Source organism: Saimiri boliviensis, chromosome 6 (genome assembly GCF_048565385.1).
Source record: "Saimiri boliviensis isolate mSaiBol1 chromosome 6, mSaiBol1.pri, whole genome shotgun sequence".
NCBI lineage: Eukaryota > Metazoa > Chordata > Mammalia > Primates > Cebidae > Saimiri > Saimiri boliviensis.
The window spans coordinates 113,449,773-113,470,330 of record NC_133454.1 but is presented as its reverse complement, the minus strand read 5'-3'; the positions used below and the strand labels follow the sequence as shown (position 1 = coordinate 113,470,330).

General features: G+C 47.9%; 1 protein-coding gene across 1 annotated transcript in view; it reads right to left on the bottom strand.

The window, feature by feature from the left end:
* CRY2 (cryptochrome circadian regulator 2) overlaps positions 1 to 14,315 on the bottom strand; it is a 36,033-nt gene extending 21,718 nt beyond the window's left edge. The window contains exons 1-4 of the mRNA XM_010333769.3: positions 14,066 to 14,315; positions 5,865 to 5,973; positions 3,403 to 3,545; positions 1,302 to 1,486 (exon numbers count right to left, since the gene is read on the bottom strand). Of these exons, the coding sequence (XP_010332071.1) occupies positions 1,302 to 1,486; positions 3,403 to 3,545; positions 5,865 to 5,973; positions 14,066 to 14,280 (652 nt within the window). The 5' untranslated portion in view covers positions 14,281 to 14,315. The remainder of the gene's footprint in view (positions 1 to 1,301; positions 1,487 to 3,402; positions 3,546 to 5,864; positions 5,974 to 14,065) is intronic.
* Positions 14,316 to 20,558: the final 6,243 nt, after the last annotated feature.

Below are 20,558 nucleotides of genomic sequence, written 5' to 3'. Positions count from 1 at the left end.
TTATTTGAACTTTATGAGAACTGAACCATAGCATCTTGGTGCTACTGGGGATGAGATAATCCTTGAAGTTTTAGCTTTTTCTAGGTCAACTTGGTTCTCTTCCCACAGTCACTGTTTTTTCTGCTTTCCCCTGTCTGCCCCACGTCAGTCCCTCATCACTCCAGGCAGGTGAGAACAATCCTGGACCTCCGGCCTTTTCAGACTAACTGGTAACAACTGTGGTTTTCAGGTGAAAAAGACTAATAGCTTTGTTCAGATCAAAAGATGGGAGGGGTGGCCAGGTGCTGTGGCTTATGTCTGTAATCCCAGCACTTTGGGAGTCTGAGATGGGTGGATCACTTGAGGTCACGAGTTCAAAACCAGTCTGGCCAACATGGTGAAGCCCTGTCACCACTAAAAACACAAGTATTAGCTGGGTACGGTGGCAGGCACCTGTAATCCCAGCTACTTGGGAGGCTGAGGCAGGAGCATTGCTTGAACTCAGGAGGCAGAGGTTGCAGTGAGCCAAGACTGCACCACTGCATTCCAGCCTGAGCAAGAGCAAGACTCCATCTCAAAGAGAAAAAAAAAAAAGAAAAGAAAAAGAAAGAGGGAGGGGTGAAAGAGTGTAGTTAGTAATCCAAGAGGCTGACAGACTCCCCACTTTCAACGGAAGCAATACTAGTTATCCTGTTACTGAGAAGCCCACAGACACCAGTGCCAGTCAGTCCCTATATTGTCTGTGAGAGGGAAGTACAAATGAGGCACAATCTAGAACCAGAAACAGAAGACTACATGTGTGAGTATGAACAGAACAAATACTGGAAGGACATAGTTTAAAAGTAATTGTGGCCGGGCGCGGTGGCTCAAGCCTGTAATCCCAGCACTTTGGGAGGCCGAGGCGGGTGGATCATGAGGTCAAGAGAGCGAGACCATCCTGGTCAACATGGTGAAACCTCGTCTCTACTAAAAATACAAAAAAAAAAATTAGCTGGGCATGGTGGCGCGTGCCTATAATCCCAACTACTCAGGAGGCTGAGGCAGGAGAATTGCCTGAACCCAGGAGGCGGAGGTTGCGGTGAGCTGAGATCGCACCATTGCACTCCAGCCTGGGTAACAAGAGCGAAACTCTGTCTCAAAAAAAAAAAAAAAAAAAGTAATTGTGGTTACCTCTGGGTGGTGGAGTAATAGTGACTGCCATTTCCATCTTTGTTTTCCTGTGCTTTCTAACCTTTCTATAATAACATGCATTACTTTGACAAATAATTTATTTATACAAAAGGAAGCACCAGCACAGGCAGCTCTGGGTGGGAAGTACGCACCCAGCTCCTCCAGAGAGGGCACGCCGTAGGTCTCATCGTGGTTCTCCTGGATCTCGGCCCTGCAGCTGTCCATCTGCTGGCTGGTCACCGAGCCCACTGGCTTCTTGGGCAGCTCCATGCGGCTGATGATGGCCTGAAAGCGCTTGTATGTAAGGGGTGGCTTCTGCCCATTCAGCTCAATGATCCTAGGGAGCCCAAAGCACAGCTATTGTTACCCACAAGGCCCTCTGATTTGGGTTCCTATCCACCCAAAAAGGAGCCCAGACTCTGAAGGCTTTCAGGGTGGCTTTCCTCATCCACTCACAGGTCCCATGCCTGAATGGAAAGGAGGGGGCAAGGGAGGCTGGATCTCCATTTTACCGAGACGGAAAATAAAGCCCAGAAAGCTGGAGCAGGTGCCTCAAGTAATGAAGCAAGGCACGGTCAGAGCTTGGACTCAATTCCAGGCTCCCTGGTGTTGATGCAGAGCTGCCTCAAGACAGGACTGATCACATCTCTTTATTAATCACAGAAAAATCCCTACTAGCCTGCTTGGCACTTGGCCTAACTGTCCAAGCTACAGGAATTTCCACAGGCCACTACTCCCGTAAGCCCTGGACGAAGTCCTTTGATAAGAGCTAAAGACATCTTTTCTCTCTTTTTTTTTTTCCACTCTAACATCATAAGGAATAGCAGACATGTTCCTTTTTTTGGACAATCATCCCTTTCTTAGCCTCTATTTGTTAGCCAACACAGAGTCCACAGCCACAACTAATACTTAAAGAGTGTCTTGTAGTTTACAACATACTTTTCAAGAGCAGGGGAAATATAACTGTAGTCATGCAAGAAGGAAAGATGACTAGAGGGTGAAGAAGAAAACGGAGGCTGTTTTATATAAGGATGAATTGGGATGGTAAGGAGCCACATTCCTCAGGCTCTTGTTGGCCAAGAAGCAGCTTATGCAAGGCCCATCTGGCTGGGTGAGTTCATTTCTCAGTTTGTTCTGCCTCGCTCTCCCCATGTTAGTGGAGATATAAGGTCGGCTGCGGCCTCTGCTGTGCCTCCCCCTCCTCTGGCATGCAGCAGGAGGAGGATCTCCACACCCAGCCTCTCCTCCTGAGGGCCTGGCTCACGTGCACAGCTGTGTGACCTGGCTTCTTGGCAGCCAGCACTGGGTTGGGGAGTGGGGGTGGGGAGCGGCGGCGGCTGCTGGCTTGGCAGCAGCAGCAGCAGCAGGAGGGTGACAGCTCTGGCAGGGAAGGGGAGGAGAGGATTTCCTCCTAGAATCTCTGAAAGCACAGAGGCTGTCACCAGGGGAAGAGGTTCCTCTGTAGTTAGCAGCTCCCTGCAGGGATCTCTAGAGCCCTCCCCACCACCAAGCAACATGGCCTGAAAACCCAGATAGTCACAGAACCGGGGAACTCATCTTTTTTTTTTTTTGACACAGGGTCTTGCTCTGTCACTTAGGCTGAAGTGATGTGGCATGTCACAGCTCATGGCAGCCTCAACCCCCTGGGCTCAAGCAATCCTCCCACATGAGCCTCCTGAGTAAATGGGACTATAGGCATGTGCCACCGTGCCTGGCTAATATATTTCTTTACTTTTTGTAGAGACGGGGGTCTCACTATGTTGCCCAGGCTGATCTTGAATGCCTGGACTCATGTGATCCTCTTGCTTTGGCCTCTCAAAGTGCTGGGATTCCAGGCATGAGCCACTATGCCCAGCCTAGGAACTGGACCTTTGTGAACAGAGGTCTGTTGGAGGGGGTAACAGACAGGGTCCACTGAGGTCAAAGGGCAGCCGAGCAGGATGGAAGTGGGAGTATGAGGCACAGGTGGGACTCAGACATACTAGGAGCAGATCTGTGAAGACCCTGAGTGTGGCTCCTCATTACTTCCACGCCTTGGGCCTATAAGCCTCTCTGCCACCCAAATCGAGTAAAGCTCTTTGTGACCTGTTCTACAAGCCCTGACTCTGACCTATTCTCCTCCAGCTTCTAGAAGATGCCACGCCTCCTGGGTCAGGTGGCCTTATTGCAGAACCTCCCTGAGTTCTGCTCAGCAGGGGCCCAAATCACGAACTCTCACAATCGGTAACCTGACTCCTGGGCCCCATCTCTTACCTGTCCAGGTCATAGAGGGTATGAGAGTTCTCAGTCACCACTTCCACACCAGCCTCTTTGGCCATCTTCATGATGGCTGCATCCCGTTCTTTCCCAAAGGGTTCGGAGTCATATTCGAAGGTCAAGCGGGTCACTCCCCATTCCTGTGGGGAGAGGATCTGTTATGTTCAACACTGTGTTTGGGAAGAAAGGGGAAGCTGGACTCTCAGTTCTTTCCTGGGAGAGAACAGAGCTAGTCTGAGAGCAGCAGAACAAACTAGGAACAGGGATTTGATGTGGAAAGCAAAGAAGCCGAGGTGGGCAGGCAGTGAGGCGAGGCCAACAGCACAGCAGCAGTGGAGTCAGGAGAGAGGCCGGCAGCCTTGTGCACTTGCTGTGTCCTTGAGGCAGGAGAATGCAGCAGGAGGCTATAAATACAATGCTCCTGGGAGACCCCCAGTCCCAGGGAGAGGCACTGACTCATGGGTGGGACAGGACCACAGCCTTCCGCCTACTCAGCAAGCTTTTCCCAGAGCTCCTCACAGCCCTGCAGACTTGTGGCCTAGTTTTCTTGGCAGAGTTGTGCTATGTGAAGTGTCTTAATTGTTTCCACAGCAACGCTCCTGAGGCCAATAGCAAACAGAGCTAATAGGTTCCAGCCCTGAGAGAGTCAGGAAGGGCGAAGCGATCCTTAGTCTGGAGGTCAGAGGAAACTGACCAGAGGGCTGCATGTTGAAAAGGAGGAAAATTCTTTCTGGTAGGAATTTCTAGATCTCATAGCAAGCTGGCCCAGTGAATGGTTGTACAGACAACCCATAGAAAGCCCTAGAGCATGCAGCTTGCAAGAAGAAAAACGCATTCTAACCAAAGCCTCTGGGCAGGGTCTCTGAAAGTTCTGAACCACAGGAGCAAATGTCCTGGCTATGCCCAGGCAGGGCTGGTCCTGACCCAGTCCTGCCTGGGGGTGGGTCCTTAGCAGGAGCAGTTATCCCCCATTCAAGGATAAATAGCACTAAACATTTATTGAGCCCTTGCTATAAGCCAGGACTTACCTATATGAAAAGCCCTATATAATACCATACTTAGTTCATATAGATTACATCATTGAATACCCATTGTAACCTGTGAACAATAATAGCAATATTATTAAATGATGTTTTCTCCAAAAAGCCTTCTTGACCTCCTCCTTAAATATAATTCTTCTGCACCTTGTCTTTTTTCCACTGCAGGATGTATTACATGACAAAGAAGCTGCCTATCACTCGCCTGTTTCCCCCATTAGTGTGAACTCTCAGAGCAGCAACCAAGCTGTCTCACTCATCATCATTACCCTTATACCTAGTATGGGGCCTAGTACCTAGCAAAAGCTCAATCGAAATACATGAAATGACTGAATGGATGACCTAGCTATATCTCTGGGCTATAACTGGGTTGGCCTCTGAGTTGCTGGGGGGAGAGAAAGGGCAATGCCATGGGGAGAAGGAAGGCAAATGTATTTATATGGTATGGTGGGTAAGGACACAGCTCTCGAGTCAGAGAATCCAAGACCACCGCTTATTAACTTCACAACCAATCATTGTCTCCTCACCTGTAAAGCGGGATGGCAGTAGCTACCTCTCAGGCCTGCTGTCAGGATAAGTGAGTTGATGTAAACAAGCACTGGGAAAGCGCTTGACTCACATGCAGCCCTCAATGAATGTGGGCAATGACTAGCACAGTGTGATTTGTACATGTATGCGCAATTATGTGTGGGGGTGTGGGGAGGGGATCTGAAGGATGATGTGTTTACTAAGCTGTCTGCCCTGACATGACTTTTGTCTCGGAGTTAGGGTGGAGAGGGGCATGAAATCATGGTGTGCTGCTGACAAGGAAAGCAGACTGTCCCAGAGCCCTCTGTCCATGAGTTTCTGTGCTGCTTTGTGGGCCTTAGAATATGCTTTTTACAGGAATTGAGGGAAAAGTGGACTGGCCCCCTGATACTGCAAACAGAAACCTATGTGGCACCAAAATGAAGATTTCTATCAATCATTTACCCCATGGGCAACAAGGAAGCTTCCTCAGAAAGGCTGACTTTTCCCAATAAGCAGAGCAAAGCAAGATGGGAAATGCACCTTGCTAGACATGAAACCCCACTCTCAGTCTTGGCTTAGAAGGAACCCTAATAAATCTTGCTGGCTTCAGCCAAGAAAACATCGAAGGATGTCACTGGCATCCGGGATGGAATGACTTACCACATCCTATGTCTGGACTGAACTGGGAGATTTCCAGCAAGACACTGGTTTCACAGAATTTTTTTTCCTTAACACAGTTTCCACTCCAAGAGGAAGCTAACTGGCTGCCTTTGCTCCCAACTTCTCTAGCAGCAAGAGCCAGACCCGCCCTGATGTTTCCATTCCCTCAGTCGGAATATCATCTCATTCAGGCTGTGGGGAACCCTCAGAGACAGAATCTCACTGTCTTCTCTGGGGGCTCTACACGCTTACCTTGAACAGCCTTGGGAACACATCGGCTGGCTGTCCCCGGACTACAAACAGGCGGGAGTTCAGTTTCCTTAAACTTGTGTCCAAATCTTCCAGAGACTGAAGTAGGAACCTGCAGAGTCCACACAGGTGTTGTTAATGAGAACATCATAAAGAGGGGCTCTCTTTCCTAACAAAGCAGGGAGAAACTGGTTCACTGCTTATGCCCAACAGGTAGCCTCATTATCACTAGGGCTGGAGAGGCCCGGGTTCCAGCCCAGGACTGGATCAGCGCTGTTCTGCTTCAAATCCTGGCCTTGCCACTTACTAGCTATGTGACTTTAGGCAATAACCTAACCTCTTTGCCTGTTTTCTCATTGGCAAAGTGAAGCTAATGTTAGTACCTATCTCATAGAATTGCTAAGAAAAGAAAATAGAGTAACGTGAAAAAAATGTAGCACTGTGCCTGGCACACAGACATCATGAGATAAATGTGAGCTGTTCCTAGTGTGGTGTCTCTATGTGATCAGAGGCAAGTCACTTACTCCCTCGCAGTCTCTGGGGCTGGATTAAGTATCTGCCCAGCACGAGGTTGTTGTGAGACTCACTTGGGAACCGTCTGAAAAGCCAGTGCAATGCTGTGGTATGGAAGCACTGTGTCCTCTTAGCAGAGGACCAGACTGCCATAGCCGGGAAAATCCTACTTACTCTGGTAGAAAAGACTCCTTGCCTTTCTGCACGCATGCTCTAGGCCATGCATATTTCTGCTGCCACAGCCTCACAACCTGCAATGCATCCCCAGTCCCCAGAGCTTTGTTTGACAGGTGGCTCACTCTCCAGGCCTCTCCAGCCTCTGGTAATCAGGTTCTCATCCCAAGAGGAAGAAGGCCTTAGAAGGTACTTCTCAATAGATACCTCACAGTTTTGTGGGGGTGGGAGTGGGGAAGACTACAGATAGGCAAGAACTTCAGCAGGAGACCTGGATCACCAGGGGGAAGGGAAAGAAAATTAACATTTGCTGAGTGCCTTTGATGTTTTATATTTAAATTAACATTCTAACCAGATAAACTATTCATGTGGCTCAAAATTCCAGTGACAAGCAGTACACAGTAAAAGGGTCTTCTCCTCCCTCCCTCCCCAGAGGCAAACAAGGTTATTAACGGGATATTGGTTTTGTCATGCTTTTAAAGTGCATTCTCTCAACTATTTTGAAGGGAAATAGTACCAGCCTTATTTTGTAGATGAGGAACTGAGACACTGAGAGGTGAATTAATTTACCTAAGACCATAGGTGTTAAGTGACAAAGCTGGGATTCAGGGACCTAGGGTGGTCACTCTGAAACCCACATTTTCCTCTCTGTGCCCCCCTCCCTTTTTTTTTTTGAGTTGGAGTCTCGTTCTGTTACCCAGGCTGGAGTGCAGTGGCATGATCTCGGCTCACTGCAACCTCCACATCCCAGGTTCAAGAGATTCTCCTGCCTCAGCCTCCCAAGTAGCTGGGATTACAGGTATGTGCACCACACCCAATTAATTTTTAAAAAAATATTTTTGGTAGAGACAGGGTTTCACTATGTTGGCTGGGCTGGTCTCGAACTCCTGACCTCAAATGATCCACCCACCTCAGACTTCCAGAGTGCTGGAATTACAGGGGTGAGCCACCATGCTGGGCTCTGTGTCCCATTTCTGAAGATTTCTAGTTGCATGCCAACTCTGCTCCAGGGACTGAGATTCTGCAGGCCCTCAGGAGTTTGGAATCCCTTTCTCTAATAGCAATCTGACTACAGGTAATCCACTGACATTCTTATCTTCTTCCTCAGGAACCCACAGGTCAGCTGCATATTTCAGACTCCTGAGGCACCTGCTATCTGCCCCTTGGGTCTCCACCCATCCCCAGCATTCTTCTTCTCTGTCAACAATCAGAATGGCTAGATTTTATCTTGAGCACAATGAAGCCCTGTACCTCCTCTGCAGCACGTCACAGTCACATTCCCTGACTACTGGAGGCTTACAGAGGCAGTGACTGTTCCCAGGCTGCCAACTGGAACCAGCCCCCACTGCTGCCTCTGACGTACACAACTTGACACACTCCCACAGCCAATGCCACAGACCCACATTCTAGCATGGGTGAGCCCTGGGCTTGGCTCAAAGCATCATGTTTGCAAAAGAGCATGCAGAAGACTCTCCGAGGGGTTGGGATGGAAGACTAATAGGTTGAATGCCACTTTATGCAAACCAAAAGCTTCACCTCTGTGAGTTTCTGGTTTTGAAAATTTGACATCTTCAAAAAAGGAACAGGGAGCTGCGAGTACATTACTTGTGTTGGCCTCCCCCAAGCCTCACCACTCTTCTAGAAGGAAAAGAAGGAAAATCCATGCAAATGTTCTCAGGCCACCTGAAACCTGGACCCTGCCTAGAGATAGGGGCGGTGATTTAAATTTCAGGACACAGGGTCCTCCATCGGCAGCTCCGTGTCCTTGCCATGCACTTTGGGGCCTTTTCCCTCACAGTCCACCAGGCTGCATAGGACTTTGATTTGAAGCTATAAATAAGGTTGAAATGCACATGAAATCTGGGTTCCAGAACATGTAGCAATCTGCCTTCTATAGAACTTTATTTTTAGATCTCATTTACTAAAAGGAGAGATTCCTTGCAGCATCTCTAAAGCACAGCTAATCCTATGAGAGCCCTTTTCTTCTTTCACAAGAGATGTTTATAGCAGGAAGCAGAGAAGAGAGGCAGATAGAAGTTGCTGAACCGAGCAACTAAATAAAAATAATGATAACAATGGCAATGACTAACATTTAATAAACATTTACAATGACAGGCATTATTCTCCTTGTTTCACATACATTACCTCATGTATTCTCAAACAGCCCAATCCGGTAGGTACTATCATCATTCCATTTTGCAGATGAAGGAACTGAGGCATACAGAGATTAGGAACTTGCCCAACATCATATACCTAATAAGTGGCCAGAATTCAAACCCAGGCAATCTGTCAGGCTTAATGTGTTCGTTTTCAGCCAGTCACTGCCTCTCAACGAGCACTGAGGCTGTGCTGCCCTCGGCTCAGCCATCAGGGAGCACCACAGGCCAACTCAGAGGCCAAGAACACCTCTGCTGCCAGATCTTTCCTCCTCTGAGTATGGTCTGACAATCAGCAGCATTGGCTGTGAAACACCCAGGAGCTGGCTGAAATGCAGAATCTCAGGCTCTCACCCAGACCTCCAAAATTAGAATCTGTATTTTAGCAAGATTCCCTGGTGATTCATTTGCACATTAAAGTTTCACAGGCACTGCTCTAGAAAACTTTACTTCTAGCCTCTGTTTACAAGTTGCCTTTCTTTACTTCTCATTTGTTTCTACTAAACTTTTTCTCTTGGGAAAGAAATATTTGTCTCCCCTTTGGGCCACTAGAAATGCTCTGCTTCTTCCAACTTCCCTCTGGAAGGGGGTGCTCAGAACAGTGACCATATAGGTTGCAATAGGTGGAGGTGTGGGGAGGGTCCCCACTATCCCCAGACTCTAGGCAGCCAGAGAATGCAGGCAATGGGAAGCCACCACCAGGGTACCACCTTTGAGGCCTGCCAGGTGACAGCTTTGTATCACATTTGGAGCAGTGCTGTGACTGGGCAGAGGCTCACTGGGCAGGTACATGCATTATTTCACCAGCGAGCACCTTGGGGCTTCTGTGGTTCCTTAGAACCCTCCTCTTTTACTTCAATTCCTCTTTACTCCATTGAGGGGACCCTGAAGGAAACTGGCCTGGGCATCGGAGGTGGTGGTGTTGGGGGCTGGCACTTCACCCTTGGCAGCTCCTAGCTGAGCTCACATGGCCAAAATTCAGAGCACATGGTCCTGGGAGAGCAAAGCTCACCCTGTGGATTAGACAACATGTGCAACTGAATTACATTATTACGTAAGTGCTCTGGAGCCAGAGGCGGGCAGGATGGGAGAAAACCAGACTGGGATTTCCAAAAATAGAGAGGACACTACAATTTAGGAACTCTATGAGGCTAGCCTTTTAGAATAAAACAATCAGATCTTTGATGAATTACTCATATTTAAGAAGGCCTTCTCTAGGGATGGCCAATCCTGTGTTGAGGAATATTTTATTTATTTGTTGTTAATGAGGGAGGGAGGATAAGAGTGAATTATTTTGGGTCCAGACTGTCCTTGACCAAATTCCTCTGCTTCAAGCCAGGGTTATCTAACAATAAAGATGATACCATTGGCTGGCATAGACTGGCTACATAGGATATTAATAGAAATTAATTTTTCCCTAATTAAGAGAGCTTAAGCCCCATGGAAAAGGACAACCTAAGCTCATAATCTATGGCAGGGATTTATTTCTAAGTATCTGACTGACACTTAGAAATACTTAAATATTAAATACTTATTATTTTAAAAATATATCTATTCTTTCCTAATTTCAAAGAGAAAGATAAAAAATGCTTTTAGCCCCTTTGGGCAAATGGAAACATTTCCTTGGCAGCAGAAGGGTAAAGTGCCTCTCTCAGGTACCCACGTGAATAGCTCAGAGAAGCTCCTACTTCCCAGCCAGTAGACCATAGTTCGCAACCCGCTTCCCAGTCCAGCAGTGTTCAGCTCTCAGCATCTAGGAAGACAGGCACACTTGTTCTCCTGGGGCATCCTGGGAGGTTCCCAGTTTACCTCATTTCCCAATTCTGAGAGAAATGGGCTGAGAGGGAACATTTTCTATTTGCACAAATTCTCTCTGTCCCGGAAGCTCCTGAAAGAGGTGCAGCACAGAGCCAGGAACAAGATGACTTAAATAAAGTGGAAGGGGAATTGTTTCTAACACCTACCCACGTTGCAGTAAGGAGAGAAAGGTAATAAAAAACCACAGAGGCCATTTTAAAATCTAGAAGCTGCTCCCGTCTTCCTTTTGTTTATATTCCTGTTGCAGTACCTCCTTCCAGATGTAGCAAATTTGGGGGAGGTGCGGCTGGGGAAAATGTGAAAGGGCTTAGCCAAGCAGCACTTGGAAAAGAAAATCCTGAGGCTCCTAGAGCTGCAATTAGCCCATAAACTTCCCACCACCACCAAGGCAACGAGTGTGCTAGCCTTCTTCTTGCTAATCAATATGTGTATTTCTTGGTTGCATTTTTCTGTCCTTTTTTACTCTTAGTGCCATTCATGGTTATTTTAATCTGATTGCATCTGCAGAAGAACGCTGTGTGGGAGTCAGAGTAGGAGGAGCAGGAGGGTAACAGAGTCACAGATTTTGGGGCCTCCCTCCTTGCAGATGGTGCCTTCCTAGGGAAGGCTTCTCTGAGGCAACTCCAACAGCTGCAGAGCTAGGATGTCATGCTGCAGCACAATTCTCTCAGACCACTCTCGGAATCCAGAAACAGCCACGAGACGATTACACACACGACAGTCATGTCAATATATGGCTGGCTCCAGCCCTCCCCTCTGTCCCCAACTTTGTGCACTAAAGAGAACGCAGCTCTGCCTTCAACTGCTCCAGGAAGCAAGCAGAATGGTGGAGGTGGTGGGAGTGTATGTTTCCAGGCCCAAGAGCAGTTATCATATTCAATCTGTTTGTGTTACTTCACCTCTTTCTTCTGAAGGCCAACATGAATTAGACTTCCTGCCAATGCACTGCAACACCCTTCCTAGGTTGCCAGGCTCAGGTTCTAATCAACTGAACTAGAGGTTCTCTAGTCCAGTGTTTCTCAAGTTTGCTGCAATCAGAGCTTTAAAAACCTTAATGGCCAAGGCTGGGCCCCAGTGGCTCATGCCTGCAATCACAGCAATTTGGGAAGCTGAGGCGGGTGACTGCTTGAGCCCATGAGTTCGAGACCAGCCTGGAGACATGGTGAAACCCCATCTCTACAAAAAATTCAAAAATTAGCCAGGCATGGTGGTGCATGCCTGGAGTCCCAGCTACTCAGGAGACTGAGGAAGGAGGATCGCCGGAGTCCGGGAGGTGGAGGCTACAGAGAGCTATGATCATGCCACTGCATTTCAGCTTGGGTTGTCACCTGAGCAGGGCCTGTCTCAAAAAAACAAAACAAAACAGAAAAACCCAAACCTTAATGCCCAGGCCATAACCCAGAACAATTCAAACAGAATTGGGGAAAAGGGGCTGGGCACACTGGCTCACGCCCTATAATCTCAGCACTTTGGGAGACTGAGGTGGGCGGATCACTTGAGGTCAGGAGTTTGAGACCAGCCTAGCCAACATGATGAAACCCTGTCTCCACTAAAAATACTAAATAAATAAATAAATAAATAAATAAAATTAGCCAGGCATGGTGGTGGGCACCTGTAATCCCGGCTAATTGGGAGGCTGAGGCAGCAGAATCGCTTGAACCTCGGAGGCGGAGGTTGCAGTGAGCCCAGACTGCGCCACTGCACTCCAGCATGGGCAACAAGAACAAAACTCCAGCTCAAAACAAAAACAAAAACAAACAAACAAAAAAAAACGGGGGGGTGGTAAAGGGGCCCAGGAATCTTTTAAAGATCCTTTTGTTTTGGGAGCACAGACACATCTGCTTGTCCACTGCTGTATCCCTAGCAACATCTAGAGCAGTACCTGGCAGATATTAGGCACTCATTAAGTAATCAACTAATATCTGCATTCCTACACAGCTTCAGGATTTGACTCAGGCATCTGAGCCACATTCCTTTTCTCCTTCACTAAACTGATAGCAGGATCACAAAACAGTGACCCACGAAAATCCATAAACACCTGGTTCCTAGCCGACTGGAGTTTAATCAACCGGAATTTTATTGTTGATTTTTAAGCTCTGCTATCAAAAAAGAGGAGGCAGTACTATGCAATGTCTCCCAAAACCCAAGAAAAGTCTATGACAATGGAACAAAGGTAGTCGGATTCCATTTGCTTGGCTCTGACTGGTACAGGGCAAAGTCTGAGGCTTGGCTTAGCGTCCACATTAGGGATGGTCATTTGATGATGCTTGTCAAACCCAACCTCCTATCTGTAGAAACTGGAGCAGAGACAGAGCAACAAGGCAGCCTGAAAACTGTGGGCAGGCTCTCCACAGAACTATCTTTAGTTGTTCCCTCTATATAAACTGGGCAGGAGGGGACACTGAGCAGACCCACTGCTAGGAGCACTCACTCTCTTAGCAGGGCACACACCTTAGCGAGAAGATAATGGTGTGCCAAGAGCCACGGTATCCTGGAAATAACCCTGTCCATCGATGCAACAAGGCTACAAGCAAACATTCCCCGAACAATGCAAACAAACCCAGCAACTGCCGCTAGGTGTTCTGAAGAGCGACGGGTACATGATGTCTCAAAACTCTTCAGTCTGAATACTGTTCACAGAGAAAATACACTAAGGACCTGTTCATCTTTTTCCATGACCATGTCGACTCCATATCCTGGGGGTTATCCGAGGGGTCCTTGATATCACAGCTTTCCTGCTCCCTAACCTTAGCACGACAGTTCATAAAAGTCTAACCGCTAATGGCTCAACTGTCCTTTAAAATCATGACAAGAGGATGAAGGGGTAACACTTGAGATCCTTTCAAATTTTTCTATCGAGGTCAAAGCTCCAGAGCAGGGCTTAACCCATTTTGGAGAATCCAGGGCTTTGAACACAAAGTGACTCCACGTGAAGATGCCTTTGGCTTCTTTATTTATAATACAGGGGAGAAGGCCTTATTTAATGCTAAGCCAGGGTCTCTTGACACCGCTAGAGGCAGGACGGTCTGCGTGCAGGGAAGCCAGGATGGGCGGTAGGGCGGATTCAAACAAGCCGGAGGCTTAGGAGTGACCTCCCCAGCCCAGCTATGGGCTCTTGAGGAATGCGAGCAGGAACCCGTCCCGCCATCACACTACAGTATCTCCCTTCCGTCCCTCCCTAAGTAGACCTTAAGAGCTCTAGACCAGGAGATCCTGTTCTGCCACTCACTGGGTGCAAGTCCTTGGGTGAGTCGACTTTGGTCTCCAGGGCTCAAGGGTTTCATCTGTACAACGGGGATCATGATCTCCGTTCCACAGGCAGTTGTGAGGCTCAGAAGGTGTAACAGTGCGAACGCGCTTTGTCAGCGGCTGAGCCCTGACCACCGGCGCGTTAGGACCATAGCGAATTACTTCCCCGGTCTCGGCTTCTTTCCTCTGGCCTTCTGGCCGTGGAGGGGGTGGGGGTGGGGTGGGATCGTGCTATTCGCTGGTCACCCCAGGGTCCTGGCTGCGTCCCCGCCACCCCGCCCCGGGTCCCCTCACCTCCATCGGTTGATTCCGACTGAGGAGGAGGCCGCGAACCACGGGTCGAGGATGTAAACGCAGCGCACGCAGCGCGCCCCGCGCACGGCTGCCAGCAGCGCCGGGTTGTCGTGGAGCCGCAGCCCCTTGCGGAACCAGTGCACGGAAGAGGCGCCGTCGGTGCCAGGCGCGGGCGCAGGGGCCGCAGCTGCCGCCGTCGCCACAGTCGCCGCCATGACTGTCCAGACTGCTCCGGCCACCCCCGCTCCGCCCCGGTAGGCGCCGCAGACCCCGCCCACAGCCCGCCCAGTGACCTATGACGCCGCAGCTCCTCTCTATGTCCCCGCCCCCAGAGCGCCTGGAGCCCCTCTACCATTGGCTGAGTGCCTCCCGCCCGGCGATTGGCCCAGAGGCGCAGGAACAGGCTCCGCCCCCTCACGTTCCCACCATGTGTGGGTCCGCCCGGGTGGAGCTGGCCGGCAGTTCAAGTGACGCAGGCTGGCGCTCTCCGCGGAGGGCTGGGAGTGGGTCGAGTCTCCAGGGACAGCGGATCTCTTACACACGTCCTATTCAGGGCCTGCTTCTGGAAGAGGCTGCCTAGGCTGGCCGGGGTTGCTGTGACTACAAACAGTGCCTAGGCTGGCCGGGGTTGCTGTGACTACAAACAGTGACTTGGAAGACTGACAACTGACCTCTTCCTATTATCACCAACATCCTCCTCATCATCATCTACATCATTCTACCACAGCTGCCATTTACTGAGTGCACTTTATATCGCAAGAGACATGATCATCTCCTTACGTAGACGGTCTCATTTCCTATTCCCATCTCAGCCCAGTTACATTCATTTAACGAACCCCAGTGAAAGAGCTACTCTTTTCGTTTTACAGATGAAGAAAAATGAAGGGTGCTGCAGGTTGAACGACTTGCCCACTATCATAAAGCTGATAAGAGGATTCCATCCAGATTATTCTGATTTCGAGACTTCTGCTTTTATCCATGAAGCCATACTTCTCTTTGTGCTAAGATCCTTGGTAATTGCAAGCGGCAGAGCCTAAGGATGGGGAAGGAGTGCCCTGATATGCAGCAGGAGAGGATTTGGGAGTAGGGACTGGGGATGCGGAGGACTTGCGTTAAGATAGTAATTATGCCATCAGATGAATTTCTTTTCTTTTTTTGAGACGGAGTTTCGATCTTGTTGCCCAGGCTGGAGTGCAATGGCGCGATCTCCGGTCATTGCAACCTCCATCTCCCAGGTTCAAGCGATTTTCCTGCCTAAGTCTCCCAAGTAGCTGGGATTACAGACATGCGCCACAATGCCGGGCTAATTTTGTATTTTTAGTAGAGACAGGGTTTCTCATGTTGGTCGGATTTGTCTCGAACTACCAACCTCAGGTGATCTGCCTGCCTCGGCCTCCCAAAGTGCTGGGATTACAGGTGTGAGCCACCGCATCCGGTCTGAATTTATTTTCTTTTAGAGTGTTTAGCAGACCCAGTGGAACTATTGTGTGCAAAGCACTGTGCTGGATTCCAGGCGGGGTTCAGAGATGTGGAGGACATTGTCCCCATTCTTCTGGAGCGCCAGGTGGAACCCTCTTATTCCTCTGGAGTCTAGCACAGGGCTTGCTGATTGACTGACTAAACGGCAAGAGAAACTATAAACATCAGCCACAGGGTGTTGGGTGGGCTGAGATGCCTTAGTCAAGCTGCAGCTTTGGGGTTATCTGGTGGAGAACAGTCTGTTTCCATTTGGCCCTAGGTTGAGCCCATGCTTGGAACCCTTCCTGGACCTGGGGCAGAGAAATGAAAGAATTTAGCAATTTAGTCTGCAGTTTAGTGGCATTGATTGGCACCACTCTGTAAACCGGTGTCACGGCAATCCTAGGCATTCTCTTATCATTTCCAGGGCTTTTCACAAAACTGTTCCCACAGCCTAGATCACACTCCTTCTTCCTTCTTGTAAACTCCAGTTTGCTCTGTGTCATTGTTCAGTATAGATGTCACCTTCTTGCTCTCTGGTCCCAGCCTGCATAGTGCCCCATCTCATTCTGTGCTTCTTTTTGGTAACTCATCTTGGCACACGGTACTGGAATTTCTTGCTTAAATATCTTTCTGCCCCATGAGACCATGAACTCCTGGAGGGCAGGGGGTGTGGCTTATTTACAGTTGTATGTCCAAAGTCTAGCTCAGTGCTTGGCACTTAATGCTCAAGGATTATTTGAGTAAAAGTTGAACAGGGACGAGAGTCTCATATTGGCAGGATCTCTCTCTCTCTCTCTCTTTTTTTTAATTGAGATGGAGTCTTGCTCTGTCACTCAGGCTGGAGTGCAATGGCATGATCTTGGCTCACTTCAACCTCTGCCTCCTGGGTTCAAGTGATTCTCCTGCCTCAGCCTACCGTGTAGCTTGGGTTACAGGTGTGTGCCACCATGCCCAGCTAATTTTTGTATTTTTAGTAGAGATGGGGTTTCACCATATTGGCCAGGCTGGTCTTGAACTCCTGACCTCATGATCTGCCCGCCTGGGCCTCCCAAAGTTCTGGGATTACAGGCATGAGCCACTGCGCCCAGCCCATATTGGCAGGATCGTAAAGGTTTATCCTGGTCCCCTTACCTGACCCCCTCCTTATTTTTGAATTTCCTCTCCAAATGCTTGCTGATTAAATTGATGCCACCTCTCATTACTTTTAAGGCTTTGTGTTCTCCCTCTCCTATCCCCTCTTCTCTCTGCAAGGCTGGTGCATTACTACGAATGGAATAGAAAGTGTAAGGAGGTGGTTCTCCTGTAAACAACCTCAGAGATGGGTCCTCTTCCCTTTTCCTTCTCTGAACTCCCATAATGCTATATTTGTATTCTTTGAGCCCTGTGAGGCAGGGACTGTGCTTGTCTTACTTATCAGTGTCTTCCCAGCTCCTACTCTGGTACCTGACATATAGTGGGTGCTTAAAAAACATTTGCTGAATGATTAAAAGTCATTTCTCCTTCCTTCCTTTCCTCCCTCCCTTTCCCTTTTCCTTTCCCCGTTTCCTTTCCCCCGTCCCCTCCCCCTTCCCCCCTCCCCTCCCCCTTCTCCCCTTCTTCTTCCCCTTGCCTTTCCTGTCTTTCGGCTGTCATGAGAGGCAGTGTGGTGTAATGATTAAACCCAAGGCTTCACACATTGGAAGTGGCTGAGTTCAAATTGTAGTTCTGCTTTTATTCTCTGTGACCTTGGGTAAGCTAGTTAACCTCTCTATTCCTCACTTTTTCTTTTCTTCTTTTTTTTTTTTTTGAGACAGAGTTTCACTCTTGTCACCCAGACTGGAGCGCAATGATGCGATCTCGGCTCACTGACACCTCTGCCTCTTGGGTTCAAGCGATTCTCCTGTCAGCCTCCCAAGTAACTGGGATTACAGGCGTCTGCCACCACGCCCAGCTAATTTTTTTTTTTTTTTGTATTTTTAGTAGAGATGGGGTTTCACCATGTTGGCTAGACTGGTCTTGAACGCCTGACCTCAGGTGATCTGCCCACCTCAGCCTCCCAAAGTGCTGTGATTACAGGCGTGAGCCACTGCACCCAGCCTGTTCCTCTCTTTCTTAATCTTTACAATAGAGTGATCGTAGTACTTAGGATATAGTAAGCATTTGTACTGTGTCAACCACTATTATTCTGAACAGCAGGACCTGTGTCTGGTTTTGCCTTCCTTGCAATGCTCAGCCCTGGGTCTTACATGTAATGTGGCTCCATAAGTTGCTAAGTAAATAAAATATTTTACTCATTTAAAACATTTTTTAAAATTTTTTCTTTTTTGTTTGTTTGATTAGTGGTAATATTTTACTCATTTTTTAAGTCTTCAGAATTTTACCAATAATGAAAAAACAGGTATTCACCATCAGTTCCCAAAACCTAACAAATCAATTATTTCTTATCTTCATGTTGCCTTCTAGACTTTGTCCACAAACATCTAAGTTTTAAAACTTTAATCAAAGCAGAGGTTCAGTGCTCCATGGCTTGTTTATTATTATTATTTAATTATTATTTGACACAGAGTCTCGCTCTGTCACCCAGACTGGAGTGCAGTGGCATGATCTTGCCTCACCTCAATCTCAGCCTCCAGGGCTTAAGCAATTCTTGTGCCTCAGCCTCCCAAGTAGCTTGGGACTACAGGCACCTGCCAGCATGCCTGGCTAAATTTTGTATTTTTAGTAGAGTCAGGGTTTCATCATATTTGTCAGGCTGGTCTTGAACTCCTGATCTCAGATGATCCACCTGCCTTGGCCTCCCAAAGTGCTGGGATTATAGGTATGAGCCATCGACTGAGCCTGGCCTGTTTTTTTTTTTTTTTTTTTTTTTTTTGTTGTTGTTGTTGTTTTTGTTTTTGAGACAGGGTCTTGTTCTATTATCACCCAAGCTGGAGTGCAGTGCTGTGACCATAGCTCACTTCAGTCTCAAACTCATGGGCTCAAGGGATCCTCCTACCTTAGCCTCCTGAGTAGCTAGGACTACAGGCATACGCCAGCACACCTGGCTAATTTAAAACACTTTTTTTTTTTTGGTGCCAAAAATGGGGGTCTTGCTATGTTGCCCAGGCTTGTCTTGAAGCGATCAACTCCTGGCCTCAATCGATCCTCCCTCTTTGGCCTCCCAAAGTACTGGAATTACAGGCATGAGCCATTGCACCCAGCTCTGCTTTTTAAAAACTTAAAAATATTAACCATGTTGCATATTGCTGCATCATTACTTTTGTGTGTGTGTTTTTTTGTGATTGTGTTGTCAGGTTGATAAAGATGAACTATTAATACTTTATTGAATAATTGCATGTTGTTTTGGCATATTAACAGTGTGACATTCAAGAATTGACAAGTAAGCCAAGTAAGGTGGCTCACGCCTCTAATCCCAGCACTTTGGGAGGCTGAGGCAGGCAGATATTTGGGGTCAGGAGTTGATCTGGCCAACATGGGGTAACCCCATCTCTACAAAAAATACAAAAATTAGCCGGGTGTGGTGACATGCCCCTGTAATCTCAGCTACTCAGGAGGCTGAGCCAGGAGAATGGTTTGAACCCAGGAGGAGAAGGGTACAGTGAATCAAGATCATGCCACTGCACTCTAGTCTTGGTGATGAAGTAAATCTGACACTAGATAGAGTACTAGAGTGCAAAGTCCACTTTGGGTTTTTATGCTTTAAACGCTTTAAAAGGGACACAGAGAAACTGGAGAGAGACCAAAGAAACTTGTACATTGCTGAGGAAGTGAAATGTAATGCGGAGTACTATTGTCTCTTTGAGGGAAAATAAGAGCTGATTTTTGGCTGGGCACGGTGGCTAATGCCTATAATCTTAGCACCTTGGTAGGCCGAGGAGGGCAGATCACCAGAGGTCAGGAGTTCGAGCACAGCCGGGCCAACATGGTGAAACACGTCTCTACTAAAAATACAAAAGTTAGCCTATCACGGAGGCGCATGTCTATAATCCCAGCTGCTCGGGGGAGGGTGGGGGGCTGAGGCAGGAGAATCGCTTGAACCTGGGTGGCAGAGGTTGCAGAGAGCTGAGATTGTGCCATTGCACTCCAGCCTGGGCGACAGGGCAAGACTCCGTCTCAAAAAAAAAAAAAAAAAAAAAAAAAAGGCTGATTTTTGATCTCATAATAACGCACTCTAGTGTACACCTCGTAAAAAGTACCTCCAAAGAATGGTTGTCATGAGGATACCAAACAACCTAGTTTACACTAGGAAGAGTAAAAGATTGGAGAGACTTCTCAGGATAAGGTGCTTTAAGGATGAGATGAATTAGCCAGAAACTGAGTGGAGTCTTTCTTCTCCGAAGATACTTAAGCAGATAGATCAGTCTTGTTTCGTCTCTTTTTGTTAATTTTCTGCGTGGAGACTGGATGAGACAACTTTCGACTTTGGCTTTGTACTGCGCTTTGGGTAAATATTTGATGATTGGCTGATGGGTAACCAGGCGCGGCGGGAGGGACGTCCCCGGCGAGTTTAAGTTACCCGCGCCCTCTAGTGGTAGGACTGTGCGGAGAACACCAGGACCTACCCACGGTGCAGCGGCGGGGTCCCTGCTGCCAAGGCTTTACATAAAGCCTATTTGAATGTAGTGACGCAAGATGTTTGTTCTTGGAACTGTAGCTCATTGAGAGCATAGACCATAAAACTAAACTCCCTGGGTTCCATCTCCAGGTCTGACATGAACTAGCAAATTACTTCATTGGGCGAGCTACTTAACCTCTCTGTGCCTTCGTTTCTTCATTTGTAAGATGGAGATGATGATACTGATAATAAAAGTGCAGTGTGGAATTAGGGAAGGGTGAATAGACTAAAGAAGCAGAATTGAGAATCCAGAAACAGGTCCACATTGAATCTTAACATTTTGTTTATGACAAAGATGTCTCCATAAAGAAGTGGGGAAAAGATGATTTTTCCCATGACAGTAATGGGTCAATTAGATATTCCTTTGTAATAAAGTGAAACTTGACTCCATCTCACAACATACAAATCAGTTCCAGGTAGATTATGTGCTTAATGTGA